Source organism: Setaria viridis, chromosome 3 (genome assembly GCF_005286985.2).
Source record: "Setaria viridis chromosome 3, Setaria_viridis_v4.0, whole genome shotgun sequence".
NCBI classification, from domain to species: domain Eukaryota; kingdom Viridiplantae; phylum Streptophyta; class Magnoliopsida; order Poales; family Poaceae; genus Setaria; species Setaria viridis.
The window spans coordinates 15,283,707-15,301,445 of record NC_048265.2 but is presented as its reverse complement, the minus strand read 5'-3'; the positions used below and the strand labels follow the sequence as shown (position 1 = coordinate 15,301,445).

The 17,739-nt window shown below is 46.8% G+C and overlaps 1 protein-coding gene across 3 annotated transcripts; it reads left to right on the top strand.

Annotated features, from left to right (window-relative positions):
* Positions 1-988: 988 nt before the first annotated feature.
* Positions 989-16,155, top strand: LOC117847314 (non-specific lipid-transfer protein 1). Of its 3 annotated transcripts, none has more exons than XM_034728502.2 (2): positions 989-1,485; positions 15,804-16,155. In XM_034728502.2, the coding sequence occupies exons 1-2, from the start codon at positions 1,097-1,099 to the stop codon at positions 15,874-15,876; spliced, it is 462 nt and encodes a 153-aa protein (XP_034584393.1). In that variant the 5' UTR covers positions 989-1,096; the 3' UTR covers positions 15,877-16,155. The 3 variants fall into 3 exon arrangements, with proteins under 3 accessions (XP_034584393.1, XP_072148835.1, XP_034584394.1); XM_072292734.1 differs by lacking the exon at positions 15,804-16,155 and adding an exon at positions 13,880-14,402; XM_034728503.2 differs by lacking the exon at positions 15,804-16,155 and adding an exon at positions 4,202-4,424 and having other exon boundaries at positions 991-1,485.
* Positions 16,156-17,739: the final 1,584 nt, after the last annotated feature.

Genomic DNA, 17,739 nt, shown 5'->3' with positions numbered 1-17,739 from the left:
CGGCGCGGGTCTCCCCGGCAGGCGGCCACCTGCGGCATCGGCGAGCAGTGGCGGTGCGGGTTGGGCCTTCCCGCCGCTGCCCGTGGCTGCGGCGGCGGCGGCTGGGCGGAGGAGGCGTGGCCGGCGGAGGCGGCGAAGCCGGGCGGAAGAGGACGACGACGGGGAGGGGAGGATCTGTGGGAGGGGAGGATGGCGGCAGGATGGATGGCCGGCGGGAGGAGATGGCGGCGGGAGGGGCGGATGCGATGCGGGAGACACGCGCTGCAGGAGAGGGAGAGAGGGGGATGAGGGAGGGGCAGAGGGGAAAAAAGTGAGCTTGGGACCACTTTTAGCACCCATTAGCACCTTTTAGCACCCCTTAAGTGCGCTAAAGAAAACAGGGGTGCTAAACTTTAGCACACGCCTTTTAACACTCCTGTTTGGGAGCTCAAGTGCTAAAAAGATGATAGAAGTAGGGTGCTAAAGTTTAGCACGCCTTTCCAAACAGGTCTTCGTCGAAGATTGGAGGAGAACGTGTCCACGGGACATGGCTGCTAAGCAGAGACCCGATGGACGTTTATTCCTGTCGAGACAAGGATTGCTTCGGCACCAACCGCGCCCAAATCACACGGTGAATTTGTCCTGTACCACTCCGTGTGATCCATCCCCTATCTTCTCAAACGAACCGGACGCGTGACGTTGATCCGGGGAGCCCTGCACACGAAGTTCCATTTGAATTCTCGTCAGTCCTCACCAGCGACCAAGATTCAGGTCTCCCAGCTTCTCCGGTCTCCACGGCACAAGCAGAGAATTTCCAAAGCCCCAAAGGGTTCATACTTCACAGTGTGCACGGGCCCATACTTACTATGAGTCTACGGCTACGATTACCTCGTAGTAGGCAGCAACAACCGATGGATGGAAATGGAAGCATCCTGGTCCCTGGTCAATGACCAAGTCGTTGAACTGAACGTCTCGCCTAACTCCTGAGTCCTGAATATAAAGCAGGGTCACCTGTGCTGTTCCGCACGCACACCGACCGACCGCTTCTGTGTCATCCTTAGCATCCTTAACATCCTCCGCGAGACCAGAGGGGGATCGTTTGATCGGAGTCGGAGCCATGGCTGCTGCTGCCGCCGCATCGTCTCGCCGCGCGCTCGCGCCGGCGCCGCTGCTCGTCGTGGCGGTGGCTGCGGCGCTGGCGCTGCTGCTGGCGGCGCCGCGCCCCGCGGGCGCCGCGCTGTCGTGCTCCACGGTGTACAACACGCTGATGCCGTGCCTCGGGTACGTGCAGTCGGGCGGGACGGTGCCCCGGGCGTGCTGCTCGGGGATCCAGCGCCTCGTGTCCGGGGCGCGCACCACGCCCGACCGCCGCGCCATCTGCACCTGCCTCAAGAACGTGGCGGCGGGGGCGGCCGGCGGGCCGTACATCAGCCGCGCCGCGGGGCTGCCCGGCAGGTGCGGCGTGCCGCTGCCGTACAAGCTCAGCCCCAACATGAACTGCAACTCGTACGTCAAAACTTGTTCATTATCATGCCCCTTTTTTTTTATATTCAGAGATGGCATGAGTTTTAACACAAGACATGTCCCATAGGCCTGCTAATGGGTTGAAACCCACCCCAAACCCACCCCAACCCGCAATAAATTAACTCATTCACCCACCCCACCCCGCTCCATAATTCTATTGTGTAAACCCAACCCAACCCGCCCCACAAATTGATATAACCCGTGGATTTTGTACATGAACCTATAAATTTATACAAACCTCATGTTCACACTTTAAAATTTTGGAAAAATTGACCGAAATTTGTTGAAGATGAATTAGTTTGACAATCCGCTACTTTGTGCAAAGCAGTGCGGCTGGACTTATATGTGGACCCCGCGTCAAGAGTCGGACCCTAAAATTAAAACCTCGCGTTCACACCTTAAAATTTTGGAGAAATTGATCGAAATTTGTTGCAAATGAAATAGTTTGACAGTCCGCTACTTTGTGCAAAGTAGTGCGGCTGAACTTATATGTGGGTCCCGCGTCAAGAGTCGGACACTAAAATTAAAACCTCACGTTCACACCTTAAAATTTTGGAGAAATTGACCGAAATTTGTTGCAAATGAATTAGTTTGACAGTCCGCTACTCTGTGCAAAGTAGTGCGGCTGGACTTATATGTGGGCCCCGCGTCAAGAGTCGGACCTCAAAATTAAAATCTCGCGTTCACACCTAGGCCTGCTAGTGGGGCGGGTTAAAATAGGTTTTATGGGACGGGTTGTGACATGGGGTGTGTTTGAATGGGTTAAAATGGGTTTTAGTATCTAATGGGTTGGGGCGGGTTGGGTATATCAGAAATGCGGGTTGGGGCGGGTTGAAAGTGATTTTTTGTTTGAATTTGTATAGATTTAACTCATAGGTTTAAGGCCCTATTTGGCACGGCTCCACTCCTAAACTCCAGCAACTCCATCAAAAAATTCAGCCAAACACCCCAACTCCAAAACTCCATGGAGTTGCCAACTCCATGGAGCTGTAGTGCAAATGGAGGTGGAGTTTTGGAGCACCTCTTTTGCTGCTCCAGAAATCTCTCTTTTGAACCTCCTCGTGAAGTTGGTGGGTAATTACCCACCAATGCCATTGGTTACACAAAAAAACGTTTCATTCTATTCTCCCTTCTATTCTCTCGAGCCCCACTCGCCGCCAGAGCCCCGCCCGTCGCCGTCCCCGTGGCCGGCCGGCCTCGCCGCCCGCCGCCGCGCCCGTCGCCGCCCGCCGCGGCCCGCCGCCGCGCCCGTCGCCGCCCGCCGCGGCCCGTCGCCGCCCCCGTCGCCCGTCGCCACCCGCCACCCGCTACCCGTCGCCGCCCGCCGCTTGTCGTCGCCCGTCGCCGCCCGCCGCCGCGCCCGTCGCCTGTCGTCGCACGTCGTCGCCCGCCGCCCGTCACCGCCCGCCGCCTGTCGTCGCACGTCGTCGCCCGTCGCCGCCCACCGCCCGTCGCCGCCGCCCGTCGTCGCCCGTCGCCGCCCGGCATCGCCCCCGTCGCCGCCCACCCCGCCGCCCAGCCCGCAGCCCGTCGCCGCCCGCCGCCTCCCGTCGCCGCACCCGTCGCCCGTCGCCGCCCGCCGCCGCCCGTCGCCGCCTCCCGTCGCCGCACCCGTCGCCCGTCGCCGCCCGTGGAGGGTCTCCCGTGTGCAGCACAGTGCAGTGGAAAAAGGGGAAGAAGAAGATGGGATAGAGAGGATGATAAGTGGGGCCTTTAATTAGGGGGCAACAATGGCAATCCACACTGAAATCGATCTTTTTTGGAGCTGAGAGCACCCATCTAGCCAAACACCCCATTTTTGTTCTGGAGTTTTGGAGCGAAGCTGGCTCCATGTGGAGTTCAGGAGTGGAGCAGCTCCACCCGGAGTTGGAGCCATGCCAAACAGGGCCTAACTTTCACGTTTCGGCTCTTGACGTGGGGCCATGATATAAGTCCAGCCGCACTACTTTGCACAAAGTAGCGGACTGTCAAACTAATTCATTTGCAACAAATTTTGGTCAATTTCTCCAAAATGTTAAGGTGTGAATAGGCCTGCTAATGGGTTGAAACCCGCCCCAAACCCACCCCAACCCGCAATAAATTAACTCATTCACCCACCCCACCCCGCTCCATAATTCTATTGTGTAAACCCAACCCAACCCGCCCCACAAATTGATATAACCCGTGGATTTTGTACATGAACCTATAAATTTATAGAAACCTCATGTTCACACTTTAAAATTTTGGAAAAATTGACCGAAATTTGTTGAAGATGAATTAGTTTGACAATCCGCTACTTTGTGCAAAGCAGTGCGGCTGGACTTATATGTGGGCCCCACGTCAAGAGTCGGACCCTAAAATTAAAACCTCGCGTTCACACCTTAAAATTTTGGAAAAATTGATCGAAATTTGTTGCAAATGAATTAGTTTGACAGTCCGCTACTTTGTGCAAAGTAGTGCGGCTGAACTTATATCATGGCCCCGCGTCAAGAGTCGGAACGTGAAAGTTAAACCTATGAGTTAAATCCATACAAATTCAAACAAAAAATCACTTTCAACCCGTCCCCACCCGCATTTCTGATATACCCAACCCGCCCCAACCCATTAGATACTAAAACCCATTTTAACCCATTCAAACACACCCCGTGTCACAACCCGCCCCATAAAACCTATTTTAACCCGCCCCACTAGCAGGCCTAATGTCCCAAATTTTGTACAGGATAAACTGAGGTGCCTCTGCTGTAAAACGTGGAGTCATCGCGAGATGGAGGCCGTTGGCTGCTGCTTCTACTATACTACTATAGGCAGGCTCAATAAAGTTGTGAGATTTAAGATCGGTGAATCTCGTACTATACTGTATGTCCCGTAATATGCTTGTAGCATATGTATGTGTGTGGAAATGGTCCGAATAAATGGGGTATACATATTTTGTGCGTTATTTATGCATATATTCTTCGATAAAATAATCGATGCTTGCACGCCCTCATCTTTGCCCTCTCTCATCCTTATGCCCCCATCTCAACATCACCCAGCTGGTGTTTGGACTCCTGTAGGTAGTTGTGTCCTCGTGTTGTCTCCGCATCTGCCACTACAATGGCCTTTCCTCTGTGCCAAGTAGTTGGTGAAACTCACCCTTGAAACGCTTCGATCTTAGAGCAGATCCAAATAAAAAAAAATCATGTTCTGGATCGGTATCAGTCACCTCAGAGGAATTGGCGCCCTACATTTTACATTTTACTATTACTGCCCTACATTGCAATTGACGCACACAAATTAACACATTCCAAACCGATTATTATGAAATTATCTTGATTTCGTTTGGACATTGATAGCTTGATTGTTTTTAAATAACACAGTAGATGGAATGAAAGCTGGTAAAGGAGTCCACACCAATGAAAAAATGACCACAAAAATAATGCTAATATAATAAATGGGATGCAGCTCAGTGTATTTTCTGTTCTCTTTGTGCTTACAACTAATGAAATTATATGTGACAGTTTCCTTAAAAATTGCTATGGGACAAAGGGTGCGGTTGTTATAAATCAGAGTTGCTAACCTTGAGGTAGCAAAATCGGGCATTTCATGATCGATACATAGACACGTCTAGATAAGATCTCGGGTAGTATAGATAACTTCCCAAGTTACTGACGACTTCTTTTTGCGAAGATCGTCGATGGATAGACTTGTCCGAGGAGCTGACTAGCTCATTTTTGTGTTAAACCAGGCTTGCTTTTGCAAATTGCTGTTTGTCCAACGAGTTGAATAACGCGAAAGATATGTTTGCAGACTTTATAAGCCACATGTGGACAATTTTGTGTCCAACGAGTTGAATAACTCGAAAAAATGTATGTGCGGCTTGTGCCGCGAGTTGGGTAAGAGTTCCTGTGGGAGCTGAATAGCTCGGCGAGCTTGCTTTTGCAAGTCGCAATCAGGCAGAGACTAGTCATTTTACGATAAAATTTTACGATAAAAAATAACTCTGCTTTATTGACTTATAATTGTACAAGTGAGGCTGATGGCCAATTTACATGAGTATGTAAACTATGGGTAGAATCGACATAAGTGTTCAATGTTCCACGAGTTATCGACTTCTTCACTAGTGAGAGTTTGGAGCCTATATGACCCAGGTCCTGTGAACTTGGAGATGATGAAAGGTCCCTCCCATGGTGAATTTAGCTTGTGCAACCCCTTGGTGTCTTGAATACGCTTGAGGACCATGTCACTTGTGTTGAACGAATGTTCTTTGACGTTGCGATCATGATAGTGGCGAATTCCTTCAAGGTATCTTGCTGACTGGACGAGTACTGCACAGCGAGCTTCTTCAAGGCTGTCTAAGTCTAGACACCTTATTTTTCTGCCGCACCCTCCTCGTATTGCTCGACTACTAGAGATTTCCACATGATGTCGGCGGGGTGGACGGCTTCTGATCCGTAGACTAGAAAGTAGGGTGAGTACCCTGTAGGCTTGCACGGTTGTGTGCGAAGCCTCTAGAGGACATTTGGTAGCTCCTTGAGCCACTTGCCCTCTTTGGTGTTGCCAATTTCTGATCCGTAGACTAGAAAGTAGGGTGAGTACCCTGTAGGCTTGCACGGCTGTGTGCGAAGCCTCTAGAGGACATTTGGTAGCTCCTTGAGCCACTTGCCCATTGGTGTGCTCAACCTGGTCGTTGGCCCGCGGATGAGCGATAGAGATATACCGGATGTTGATCCTGCTGCTCTCACAGTACTCCTAGAACTCGTGGTTATCGAAATTTGAGCCTAGGTCTGTGATGATATGATTGGGGAAGCTGTAGCGATGTACAATCTCATCGAGAAAGTCGAGTACTCTGTCTGGTTTCGGGCAAGTCACTGGCTTCACCTCGATCCACTTGGTGAACTTGTCGATCGCCTCGAGTACTCAGTTGAAGCCCCCGGGCGCCATAGGTAGAGGGCCAACCATGTCTAGCCCCCAGCATGTGAAAGGCCACGAGGGTGGTATAGTAATTAACTTGTAGGCAGGGACGCGTTGTTGCTTGGTGAAGAATTGACATCCTTGGCATCGACGGACGAGTTCTTCGGTGTCAGCTAGAGCTGTAAGCCAATAGAATCCTGCTCTGAAAGCTTTGCCCATGATCATTCTTGAAGATGCGTGGTTGTCGTAGATGCCCTCGTGGATCTCTTCCAGTATGTCCTTGCCATCTTGTCGTGACAGATAGATTTAGACAAATGGAAGATCAAGATTAAGAAAGACTAGAAGCTGATTTAGAACAGAACTAAAACCCAACCAAGCACTTTTATTACTAAGACCGGTATTGTGTGGCAATTACCCCACATACCGCACTCATTACAAAGATCCAACTCAAACATTTAGCACAAAACCAAGCATCTAAGCACACTTTAAACTAAACACACTCGAGCGATGACTAACGATTACAAAAATTTAAACTTAACACTCCTATCTCCTAAAGATCTTCTGCGGCGGCGCCGGGCGAGTCGTAGCGGGGACGCTTGGGTGACGGCGACGAAGCGGGATAGTCGGCATCCTCTTGCGGCGGCGGCGCCCCTGTCGCAGAAGCCACTAGTACATCTCTCTCCCACCTAACTTCATGCAGCTCCCGTTGAGTATCAAAGAGGGTGTTGTTGGCTTCATTCAAGGCGGTGAGAGTTACAGACAGGTACTTGCGGAGATAGTCCGTGGCCATGTCGACTCCATCATGAGTAGCTATGAAAGTCCTTGCTTCACCACTAGCCCTGGACGGAAGGTACCGGCGATATGTGTACTGCAGCCGTGGACGTTCCTCATGAGAGAGGACCTCAAGCGCTCTCCTAGCTGCCTTGGCTATGCCGGCCTGCATGGTCCTCCTCATCGCCACATCATGTTGAACAGCCACCACATCCCATCCTCTTTCATGCTCCTCATGAAGGATAACCTTCACCTCCCAGAACGTGGGATAGCGAGGGTGTATGTACCATGCACACTTGTAGACAGGCCTCAAGGTATATCCCAGATGGTGACAAGTCCACCTCAACATGTCAGCCATGTGCACTCCTTGTCCATAGTCTTCCTTCACCCACCTGATCCATCTCTCGGGCTCAGGAGCTTGTGCGGCTGCTTCTGGCTCCGGTGCTGGGTGCTCTTCTGGTTCGGGCTCCTCGTCCGATATGTCGATGACAGGTACGGGCGCGGGGGCTGGTGCAGGTGCTGGTGTCGGTGCTATCTCCTGCTCCACGGGCACGGCGTCCTCGTCAGTCTCATCCCCCGGGTGCTGAAAATAGTAGACCTCCTCTTCCTCCTCTTCTCTAGGCTCCATGGGGTGATACGGTGCGATGCCGTGACGCGGGGGACGGGTGCTCTTGCGTGCTGTCAACCGGGTGCGAGCCATCTAACAGAAAGAAAAAGAAGAATTTTAGAATAAAATTTTGAATGAACCAAGATAAACGTAAAATAAAAGATTAAAATAGCAACAAGGATGAGACAAATCAAGTTTAAGAATATTTAAGTAGATTTAAATTAAGAAAAGGTAGGAATGGTTACTAGATTATTGTAATCCTTAAATACGACCATTTTCTAGCTAGGCTAACGTCCTACAGTCAACACGGCTCTGGTACCACTTTTGTCACACCCGATTTTAAGGACAAAATCGAGTGTATTAAATACATGTGCGCCAGGATCAAGTTACACACATGTATGACAATAGTGAATAACAAAGACAGTGCTAAAGCGAATAGAGGGAGTATTAGACATTATTACATGACCGAAAGTCTCAATAAAACACAAAGCCTAAATTATTACGCGACGGAACTCCAAAGACGACGACGACACCACAGGTAGCTGACTGAAGAACCGTACGCCTAGAACTCCTCAAAGTCGTGCAAGTATTCCTCCAGATTAGCTTGGTCTGAACAGGGGTTTTGCAAGGGTGAGTACACTTATGGTTGGTACTCAACAAGTCGTGGGGAATAGTGTAGTGTAAGACAAATCAAGGTATGGCTAAGGCTTAATTAGCATCAGCTTTTAATTAAGTTGGTCAAGTTTTATTAGCAATTAACTATGTATAAGTTTATACCACCCGAAATTAAACAAGAACATGAATAAAGTAAACAACATATGCATAAAACGATAACAATTTAAGTCCATCTTCCGATAGTATTATCATGTGAGGGTCCAGGCCGCTCTTAACCGTGAGCATGGCTGATCGATCAATTTTACACTCTGCAGAGGTGGCACATCTTTACCCACAAGTCGCGTAAAAGTTCAAAGAACTTTGGATCCAACCATGCGGTGTTTGCAAGGCACCATACCACACTTCCGAGGTGTGATTGCATAGGGACGCTACGAGGCCTTTACAAAGATTCATTAGTCAGTGGTAACCCACTAAGGTTTCGGTGTTTGGCGTGCACAACCTATCACAGGCCAAAGATGCAACGACTCAGTCCCCCCTCTTGCCTCATCACGAGTAAGATCACCCCAGACTAAGGTTTCTAATTATTCAGCCAAGACCAGAGTCATTTAGTCTTGTGGTAGCACTGTTTTCCTGGGTGGTCGCTCCATGTTCCGATTAAACATACATGATCTTGTATTAATGAAAGGTATAACAGAAGTAAAGCAAAATTAAACATTGAGTTCAGTTACACCACCATATACTAAGTAAGCACTAAGCATGAGCTACCCAAGATAAAAGTAAACCGGGTTGGTCAAGGCAAAGGTAGTTTCAATCTAGGCGAACCTTAATTGGGACCCATCAATTTAATCTTAACATGTGCATAGCATAAATGTTGAGTACGAGAAAGTAAAGGTGTATGGGACTGAAAAGTAGTGATCAAGGACACGACTTGCCTTCTTGGCCTTGCTCCTGCTGTTCGTACTCCTCGAAGGCTTGATCTTCAAATCCCTCGAACTGTTGAACGTCTACACACGTCACACGAGCACATACAAGAAAACATAGGCAAAAAGTAAGAAACAGTACACCAATCACAATTAAATAGAGAAAACAAGCTTGTAAAATTGATCTACGTTTTAAAACGAACACGTGGACATAAAGAACGCGAAAAACGGAGTTAAGATGCAAAAGATATGATTAAAACAAGATCCAGGAGCTTTTCTGCGAGAAAAACAAAACTTCTAGGGTTAAACTGCGAAAAACCGAGAGCTTATACGTAATTATGTGCATAAACCGAAGGTTTAACGTGCAAAAACTCCAAAACGGACGGCGGGTTGATTTTAGAGAAACTCAGGGTTTAAACCGAAAGAAAATAGAACCAAAACACAAATACTTTTGAACTAGATCGGACCGCGGGTTGATTTGCGAAAAAGGCGAGGGCTTAAGTGCAAAAGAGACGCAGTGCGGCGCGGTTGACCGGTACGCGATCTAGTTGACTCGCTGCTGGCCGTCGGATTTGGATCTGACGGTCACGGTCGTCGATGACACCGTAGCGGCGGCGGCAGACGCTCCGGGGCTCGGTTTCGCGCGGGGATTGCACGGGAAGAAAGCGGGGGACGCGGCGAACTCATTTGAGCCCTCGGGTGAGCCAAAAGGGCGGCGGAGCTGACCTCACGGCGGCGGCTTGCGGCAGAGAAAGGGCGGCGGCGTTGGAGCTCAGGCGGCTAGGGTTTTGGGGTGCTGGCGCGGGGTGCTCGAGGCCGGGAGGGGTGGCGGCTTATATAGGGGCGACACGATTGGAGATAGGGGCGGCCCCGGATTTAAACGCCCGAGGGAATCACACACATGGTTTCTGGAAATCACACACATCTCATAGACTATGACCACTAGTCAGACTCATATAGATGCATTCCTCAAAAGATATTCTGTAGGACAACATCTTTGCTTCAAAGAAACAACTACCTTGTTTCAAAGAGGCCACTTGGAACGCATTAAGGTATAAACCAACCTGCCATACAGAATTGAAGAGAAATGCATTTTCACTGAGCCAATTCAAAGGTTCTCTTCTCTCAGTTAAACTATAGCTTGTTTCACCATCCTACTTCACGGGATCTCCAATCACATAGAACTGGTTACCACTATAGAGTAACTCATGTGGGTCTCAAGCCCAATTCCATAGATGCATTGTCTATCACATTTCATGAAAGACCTTTTGTAAATTGATCTGCCAGATTCTTAGCTATTTGAACATAGTCCAAAGCTATAACACTAGAGTTTCTCAATTTCCTGACAGATTTCAACCGCCTCTTGACATGCCTTGATGACTTCATGTTATCCTTTGAACTGTTCACCTTGACAATCACAGTTTGGTTGTCACAGTTCATTAGAATTGTCGGTATCAGTTTTTCAACTATCGGCAAGTCCATTAGGAGTTCACGAAGCCACTCAGTCTCAACAGTGGCGGTGTCTAATACTGTGAGTTCTGCTTCCATTGTTGATCTCGTTAAGATGGTCTGCTTGCAAGACTTTCAGGAAACAACGCCACCTCTAAGTGTGAATACATATCCACTTGTGGCTTTTATCTCATCAGCATCAGAGATCCAATTTGAGTCACTATACCCTTCAAGTAATCTTGGGTGACTAGTATAGTGAATCCCGTAGTTCATAGTACCTTTTGGATAGCGCATTACTCTCTCCAGAGCATTCCAATGATCATCTTCCGGGTTTGAAACAAACGGCTTAGTTTGGTCACAACAAACGAGATGTCGGGCCTCGTAGCACTAGCCAAGTACATAAGTGAACCAATAATTTGAGAATATCTCAGCTGATCTCTCATTATCCTTTTATTTTTCCTTAAAATTACACTAGCATCATAAGGTGTTGAAACAGGTTTGCACTCACTATAACCAAAGCGACTTAGAACCTTTTCCACATAATGGGATTGCAAGAGTGTAACCCCACCATCACCTTCTCTTACTAGTTTTTATATTAAGGATAACATCAGCCTCTCCCAAATCTTTCATCTCAAAGTTTTGAGACAAAAAGTCCTTGACTTCCTTAATCACATTAAGGCTTGTCCCAAAAATCAATATGTCATCGACATACAAGCACAGTATCACTCCTTCACCCCCACCAAAGCGATAGTACACATACTTGTCGGCTTCGTTCACAACAAAGCCAGCGGACGTAAGAGTTTTATCAAACTTCTTATGCCACTGCTTAGAAGCTTGCTTGAGGCCATACAAAGATTTTAACAACTTACACACCATTTCTTCTTGACCTTTTGCTACAAATCCTTCTGGCTGATCCATATAGATCTCCTCCTCCAACTCTCTATTTAGGAAAGTTGTCTTAACATCCATTTGATGGACGAGAACACCATAAGAGGTTGTTAGGGAAAGTAACACTCGAATTGTGGTCAATTGAGCAACAGGTGAATAAGTATCAAAGAAGTCTTCTCCTTCTTTCTCAGTATAGCCCTTAGCCACAAGCCTTACCTTATACTTTTCAATAGTACAATCAGGTCTAATTTTCTTCTTGAACACCCACTTGCATCCTACGGGTTTACACCCATAAGGATGTTCAACGACTTCCCAAGTTCCATTAGACATAATAGAATCCATTTCACTTCTTACTGCTTCCTTCCAATAGTCAGCATCAGGAAATGAATATGCCTCTTAAATGGTTCTAGGAGTGTCATCCACGAGGTATACAATGAAATCATCACCGAAGGACTTTTCAATCCTTCGTCTCTTGCTCTTTCTGGGAGCTTCATTGTTATCCTCCTCAGGATTTTCCATAAGTGTAGGTTCACTATGTTCTATCACATCGGTAGAGATATCCTTCTCGATAAACTCTTGCCTAGATGAACTTGTTTCATCTCTCATAGGAAAAATGTTCTCAAAAAAGGTAGCATCTCTAGACTCCATGATAGTACCAACATGCAAGTCAGGTAATTTAGATTTTACTACTAAAAATCTATAACCAACACTATGAATAGCATAACCCAGAAAGACACAATCCACAGTTTTAGATCCAAGCTTACGTTTCTTAGTTATTGGCACACTGACTTTTGCCAAACAATCCCAAGTACGTAAGTAAGAAAGTGTTAGCCTCTTCTTTTCCCATTCCTCAAATGGTGTTATTTCTTTATTCTTTGTAGGAACACGATTTAGGACATGACAAGCAGTCAATATAGCCTCACCCCACCATTCCTTAGAAAGTCCCGTTGTATCTAACATGGCATTAACCAAATTAGTTAGAGTGCGGTTCTTCCTTTCGGCAACCCCATTTGACTGAGGTGAATAGGGAGGCGTCCTCTCATGAATAATACCATGTTCCTCGCAGAATGAAGTATAAACATTTGAGAAGTACTTGCCACCACGATCCGACCTAATTCATTTGATCTTTGTCTCTAGTTGGTTTTCTACTTCAGCTTTATAGATTTTAAAGTAATGCAATGCTTCATCTTTTGACTTCAACAAATAGATGTAACAAAATCTAGTGCAATCATCTATCAAAGTCATGAGATATTTTTTACCACCTTTTATCAACACACCATTCATTTCGCACAGATCGGAATGAATTAATTCTAAAGGTGCCAAGTTCCTCGCCTCCGCAGCCTTGTGAGGCTTGCGAGTTTGTTTTGATTCAACACAAACATGACACTTAGAATTTTTGACAGAGGTAAATTTCGGAATTAAACACAAATTAGCTAAGCGTGTCATACAACCAAAATTAATGTGACAAAGCCTCGAATGCTAAACATTTGATTCATCAACATTAACAACGTTGTTCACAACTTTATTACAATCATCAGACAAAGAAAAGCGGAACAAGCCTCCGCTATCATAACCTTTTCCAATAAAAGTACCAAACTTAGACAGAATGCATTTATTGAACTCAAAGACTAACTTATAACCATCCCTACACAATAGAGATCCGCTGACTAGATTCTTCTTGATAGTGGGGACATGCTGCACGTTCTTTGATTGCACGGTCTTTCCCGAAGTAAGCTTCAGATTAACCGTACCAGCACCAAGAACATGCGCATGTGATTCGTTTCCCATTACAAGGAGCCAGTCCCTCCGATCTGATAAGAGGAAAACAAGGAGATATCAGCACACACATGGATATTAGCTCAATTCACCACTGGGGTGAGTAACATACTGAAAGAACTGCAGGTAATAAATTACCATACTCCGATGTTCCTCCAGCCTCGCTTATAACCATGTTGGCTGACTTCCTACCTTTGCGATTTGGACACTGTGAAGCAAAGTGGTCCGGACTCTCGCACACAAAGCAGAATCCATTCTTCTTCTTCTTCTTAACCGGTGCAGTTGTTTGTTTAGTCTTTCCTTGGTTTTGCAGTGGCTTCTTTCTTTTCTTTTGGGAATTGGAATTGTTCTTCTGAACAAAGTTGGCACTTGAAGCTCCAACAATTCCTTTTCCTCATGTGTCTTTTGCTCTCACCTTCTCTTCAACATCAAGAGTCCCAATGATATCAGAGATACTGAACTCTTTCCTCTTGTGTTTCAGAGAAGTAGCAAAATCCCTCCAAGAAGGTGGCAGGTTAGAGATAATAACTCCAGCTACAAACTTGTCAGGCAACAACAAGGAATCTCTTTGCTACAGTCTTTGAGATCTTTTGATAGCATGTGAATTTCATGAGCTTGTTCTACTATGGGACGGTCTTCAACCATCTTGTAGTCAAGGAACTACTCCATGAGATACAACTCACTGCCAGCATTAGAAACTCCAAACTGAGCCTCAAGAGTTTCCCACATCTCTTTGCCAGTCGGCAGTGAGAGGTATGCGTCAATAAGATTTTTAGTTAGAACGCTTATGATGGCACCACGAAAAAAGCTTTCAGCACGATCAAAGGCACTTGGATCCTCTGACTTACTGCCCTCAGGCTTTCCGGCTACGACATGCATAACGTTCATGGCTGTCAACCACGTAAGCCTCTCACGCCAACGCTTGTAATTGGAACCATCAAATACGTTTGGTTTAATAGACGCAGCAAAACTAGATACCGAAGGCCTATCAACAATATAAGGTTTCTGGATTGTTAGAAAACTAGACATATTTTGGTATATTTTAATTCCAAAAATAAACATAAATATTATCATGAATATGTTGAGTGATTCAGTGATAGCATAACATGTGCCAGTGTTCAAGTTTAAACATCTAATAAATAGGAACAAGAATAGGCACAAATGATTTAGAATGTACCCTGGGACGGGGCAGTGCCGGAGACACCGGATGTGCCGTTACCATCTGGATTAGTCATACTATAGTGGGATGGCCTCAGTCGATGTAATCGTACAGACGTGATGCCGGAAGAGATCGATGCAGTGTAGTCTCTCGAACGGCCTCCGAGAAGTACCAAGAAGTAGCTGGCAGTCCCTCGAACGGTCTTCGAGAAGTAGCAGGAAGTTCTGGCGAGAGCAGAGCCTCCGGAATCTCGCCTTCTGCCAGAGATCCTACTCGGGATAGGCGGGCGATAAGGTTTTTGGGGAGCGTTCAATGCGACTGCTCGCTCCCTCTCTGTTCGTCTGCGACGTCTACGGCCCACCGCTGCAGCATCTACTTCCTGGTGGCCGAGGACCTATTCGTCTGCAAGCCGTGCTGACCGACTACTTCCTGCTACTTCCCGAAGGCTGATCAAGGGACTGCCGACTACTTCCTGCTACTTTCCAGAGGCCGTTCGAGAGACTGCACTGCATCGATCTCTTCCGACATCACGTTTGTACGACTACATCGATTGAGACCATCCCACGATCAATATGACTAATCCAAATGGTAACGGCGCATCCGGTGTCTCCAGCACTGGCCCGCCCCAGGGTACATTCTAAATCATTTGTGCCTATTCTTGTTCCTGTTTATTAGATGTTTAAACTTGAACACTGGCACATGTTATGCTACCACTGAATCACTCAACATATTCATGATAATATTTATGTTTATTTTTGGAATTAAAATATACTGAAATATGCCTAGTTTTCTAACAAACATGTCTAGCAATTTGGGCGGACAAAAGAAATTGGCGAGTGAGGAGGTAAGATTGCTGCATTTTCTTCTCTCTATTTTTTGGTTCAAAACAAATGTGCAGAGTGGGCAATTTCCTGCATAATATATCATTTAGAGGGGCTGGGTTGCTCACAATCCCTTCAAAAGCAATTTGCATAAATTAATCCTTTCAGTGTTAAGTTTCAAGTTACTTTGCAAAAAAGAAAAAAAATATCTTATCACACTAGATTGGTGTGTCATTCTGTTCTAATTGGACTGAAATTTTAGTTATTATGGATGGACCTTTAAGCTGCAGTACAATCCACCATACCTTCACTCCATAATATCTCTTGTTCTAGTACATAATAATCTCATAGTTTTTTTCTTTTTGTTTCTGATACTATTACATTCTAATAGTTTAGACATTAATTCCCATCTATTCTCTTTGCAGCAAACTGCTTCAAGGGCAAAAGGCTTCAAACCCACCGGCTGAAAATGGTTCTGAATCAGAGACCAAATGGTAGAATGGTCGCCAGTTCTTCATGCTGCTCTGGAAGCTGTTTTTCAACCATATAGTGCCATTGTGAAATGTGAAAGTTGTGTTTCAACAAAATGTTCCCAGTCTTCTGGGCGGCAGCTTTCCAGCCTGACAATGCTCCAGCGTTCCTCTTTTAGTCTTATGCGTTTGTCATGTAAATATCATTTGATTTGTGTTATGAAGTGTTGATTGTGCCCCCAAGTCTCATATTTGCATGTATCCAAGTGTTGGTTTTTTCACCTTGGTTTAAAACTATGCTAGATTTGTTGTACCATTTTGTGGCATGGTAAACTCAGTTGCAGTTCAATGATAGGGCAATCAAGAAAAGAAAATTGCAATAGCCTTTATGTTTAATGTCTTCAAGAGAGCAGTCTCTAAATTTTAGGAAATAGGGTAATTAGTCTCCAAATATTTGGACATGGACATAGAACATTCAAATTAAAGGGTAAACTGTGATGTGGTGGGGTATTTAGCTGCTGAAAATCATAGTTGCAAGGTACATAGCACTTGAATGGCATTGTTGAATAAACAATCCATAAAAATACTCTTCAGGTATACACACGAAAAGAATAAAATCCATAAAATGTTCTTCAGTAGAAAGAGACCAGAGGAACACGATGACTTTGAGGCCAGAGCGGCAACGTGGGAGAGACCGGTATAAAGGTCAACGACTCAATGGAGAGGAGCAAATAAATAAAAGATCCTCCCACTCCTCCCATTCTCTCTCCATCTGACAAGCTACACAGCTATAGGGCTGCAGTCCTCTTTGCTTGTGATCCATTCGTAGGAGATCCGATGGTGGAGGACACCGACGCCGCGGCAGACCAGCGCCAAACTGAATTTCCGACAGAACAACTCTGTTCCACAGTGCCTCTCTGCTGTCGCCTGGCGCCTACACACGGATGCACGATACGGTATCTCGATGCCATGCGCGCTTTCGTCTCAAAAGCTTGGACAGAACAACGTGCACCAGCTAACAGCAGAGTGAATGAGTGGTGCGTGATTTAGGCTTTAGCACTTCCATGCATGATGAATTATTTGTCAAGACGTGTCACATCTAAGTCAAAAAAAAAAAGCACATAAGACCGATCGAAATGGAAGTTTCATGAGCATTAAATTTGTTACGTCAGCAAAATTGCTGACTTAGCAATGTTATTATAAGGGGAGTTTCATCAGAAGAGGAAGATCTCATCCCCATGACACTCAATTGGTATAGTTACTAAATTTCTCAGTCTTGGTAACTATGCAATGAAACTGGCACCATAAGCACCCAAACTTCAAGGCAAGAGAAAGCGAGCTCGGTATCACTCGGAGGAATCCCGGAAGCAGTGAAAGAGCATTTCGAGGCGCCGTCAGCATGCCACTCGCGGTGAGCGTGGAAATCCCCGCGTACCAGCGAGCGCGACGCGGGGGCAACCTGTTTCGCCGGTGCAGGGCAGCGACTGCGACGAAGTGACCACCAACGCCACCACGGACCAAACCGCCGCTGGTCCAGACATCTGCCCAGGGGAGATCGATGTGACGGACCCGCGGACGGACGGTCGCGCGCGGGCGAGGCGCCCTTCTTCTTCTTCGTTTTTTTTTTACAAAAATTGAGCAGGAGCACTGAGGCGCCCTTCTCGCCGCGCGCCGAACCGGAACTGAACCAGGGCTAAGGCGGCGCGTCCTCCGTCGAACGTCCAGCGAGCTATCCAAATCCGGGGCTTGTCCTGCCCAGGCACGCAAGGAATTAGGCAAAGCTCGGGTTCAGCTTCCCTGTCTGTCCTGGGCTACCTAGCTTTGCCTCCAAAGCAACCAAAAGGCGCGCGCGGGCGGCACCACCCGTATCGTCCGTGTCCCTATCCCTTCA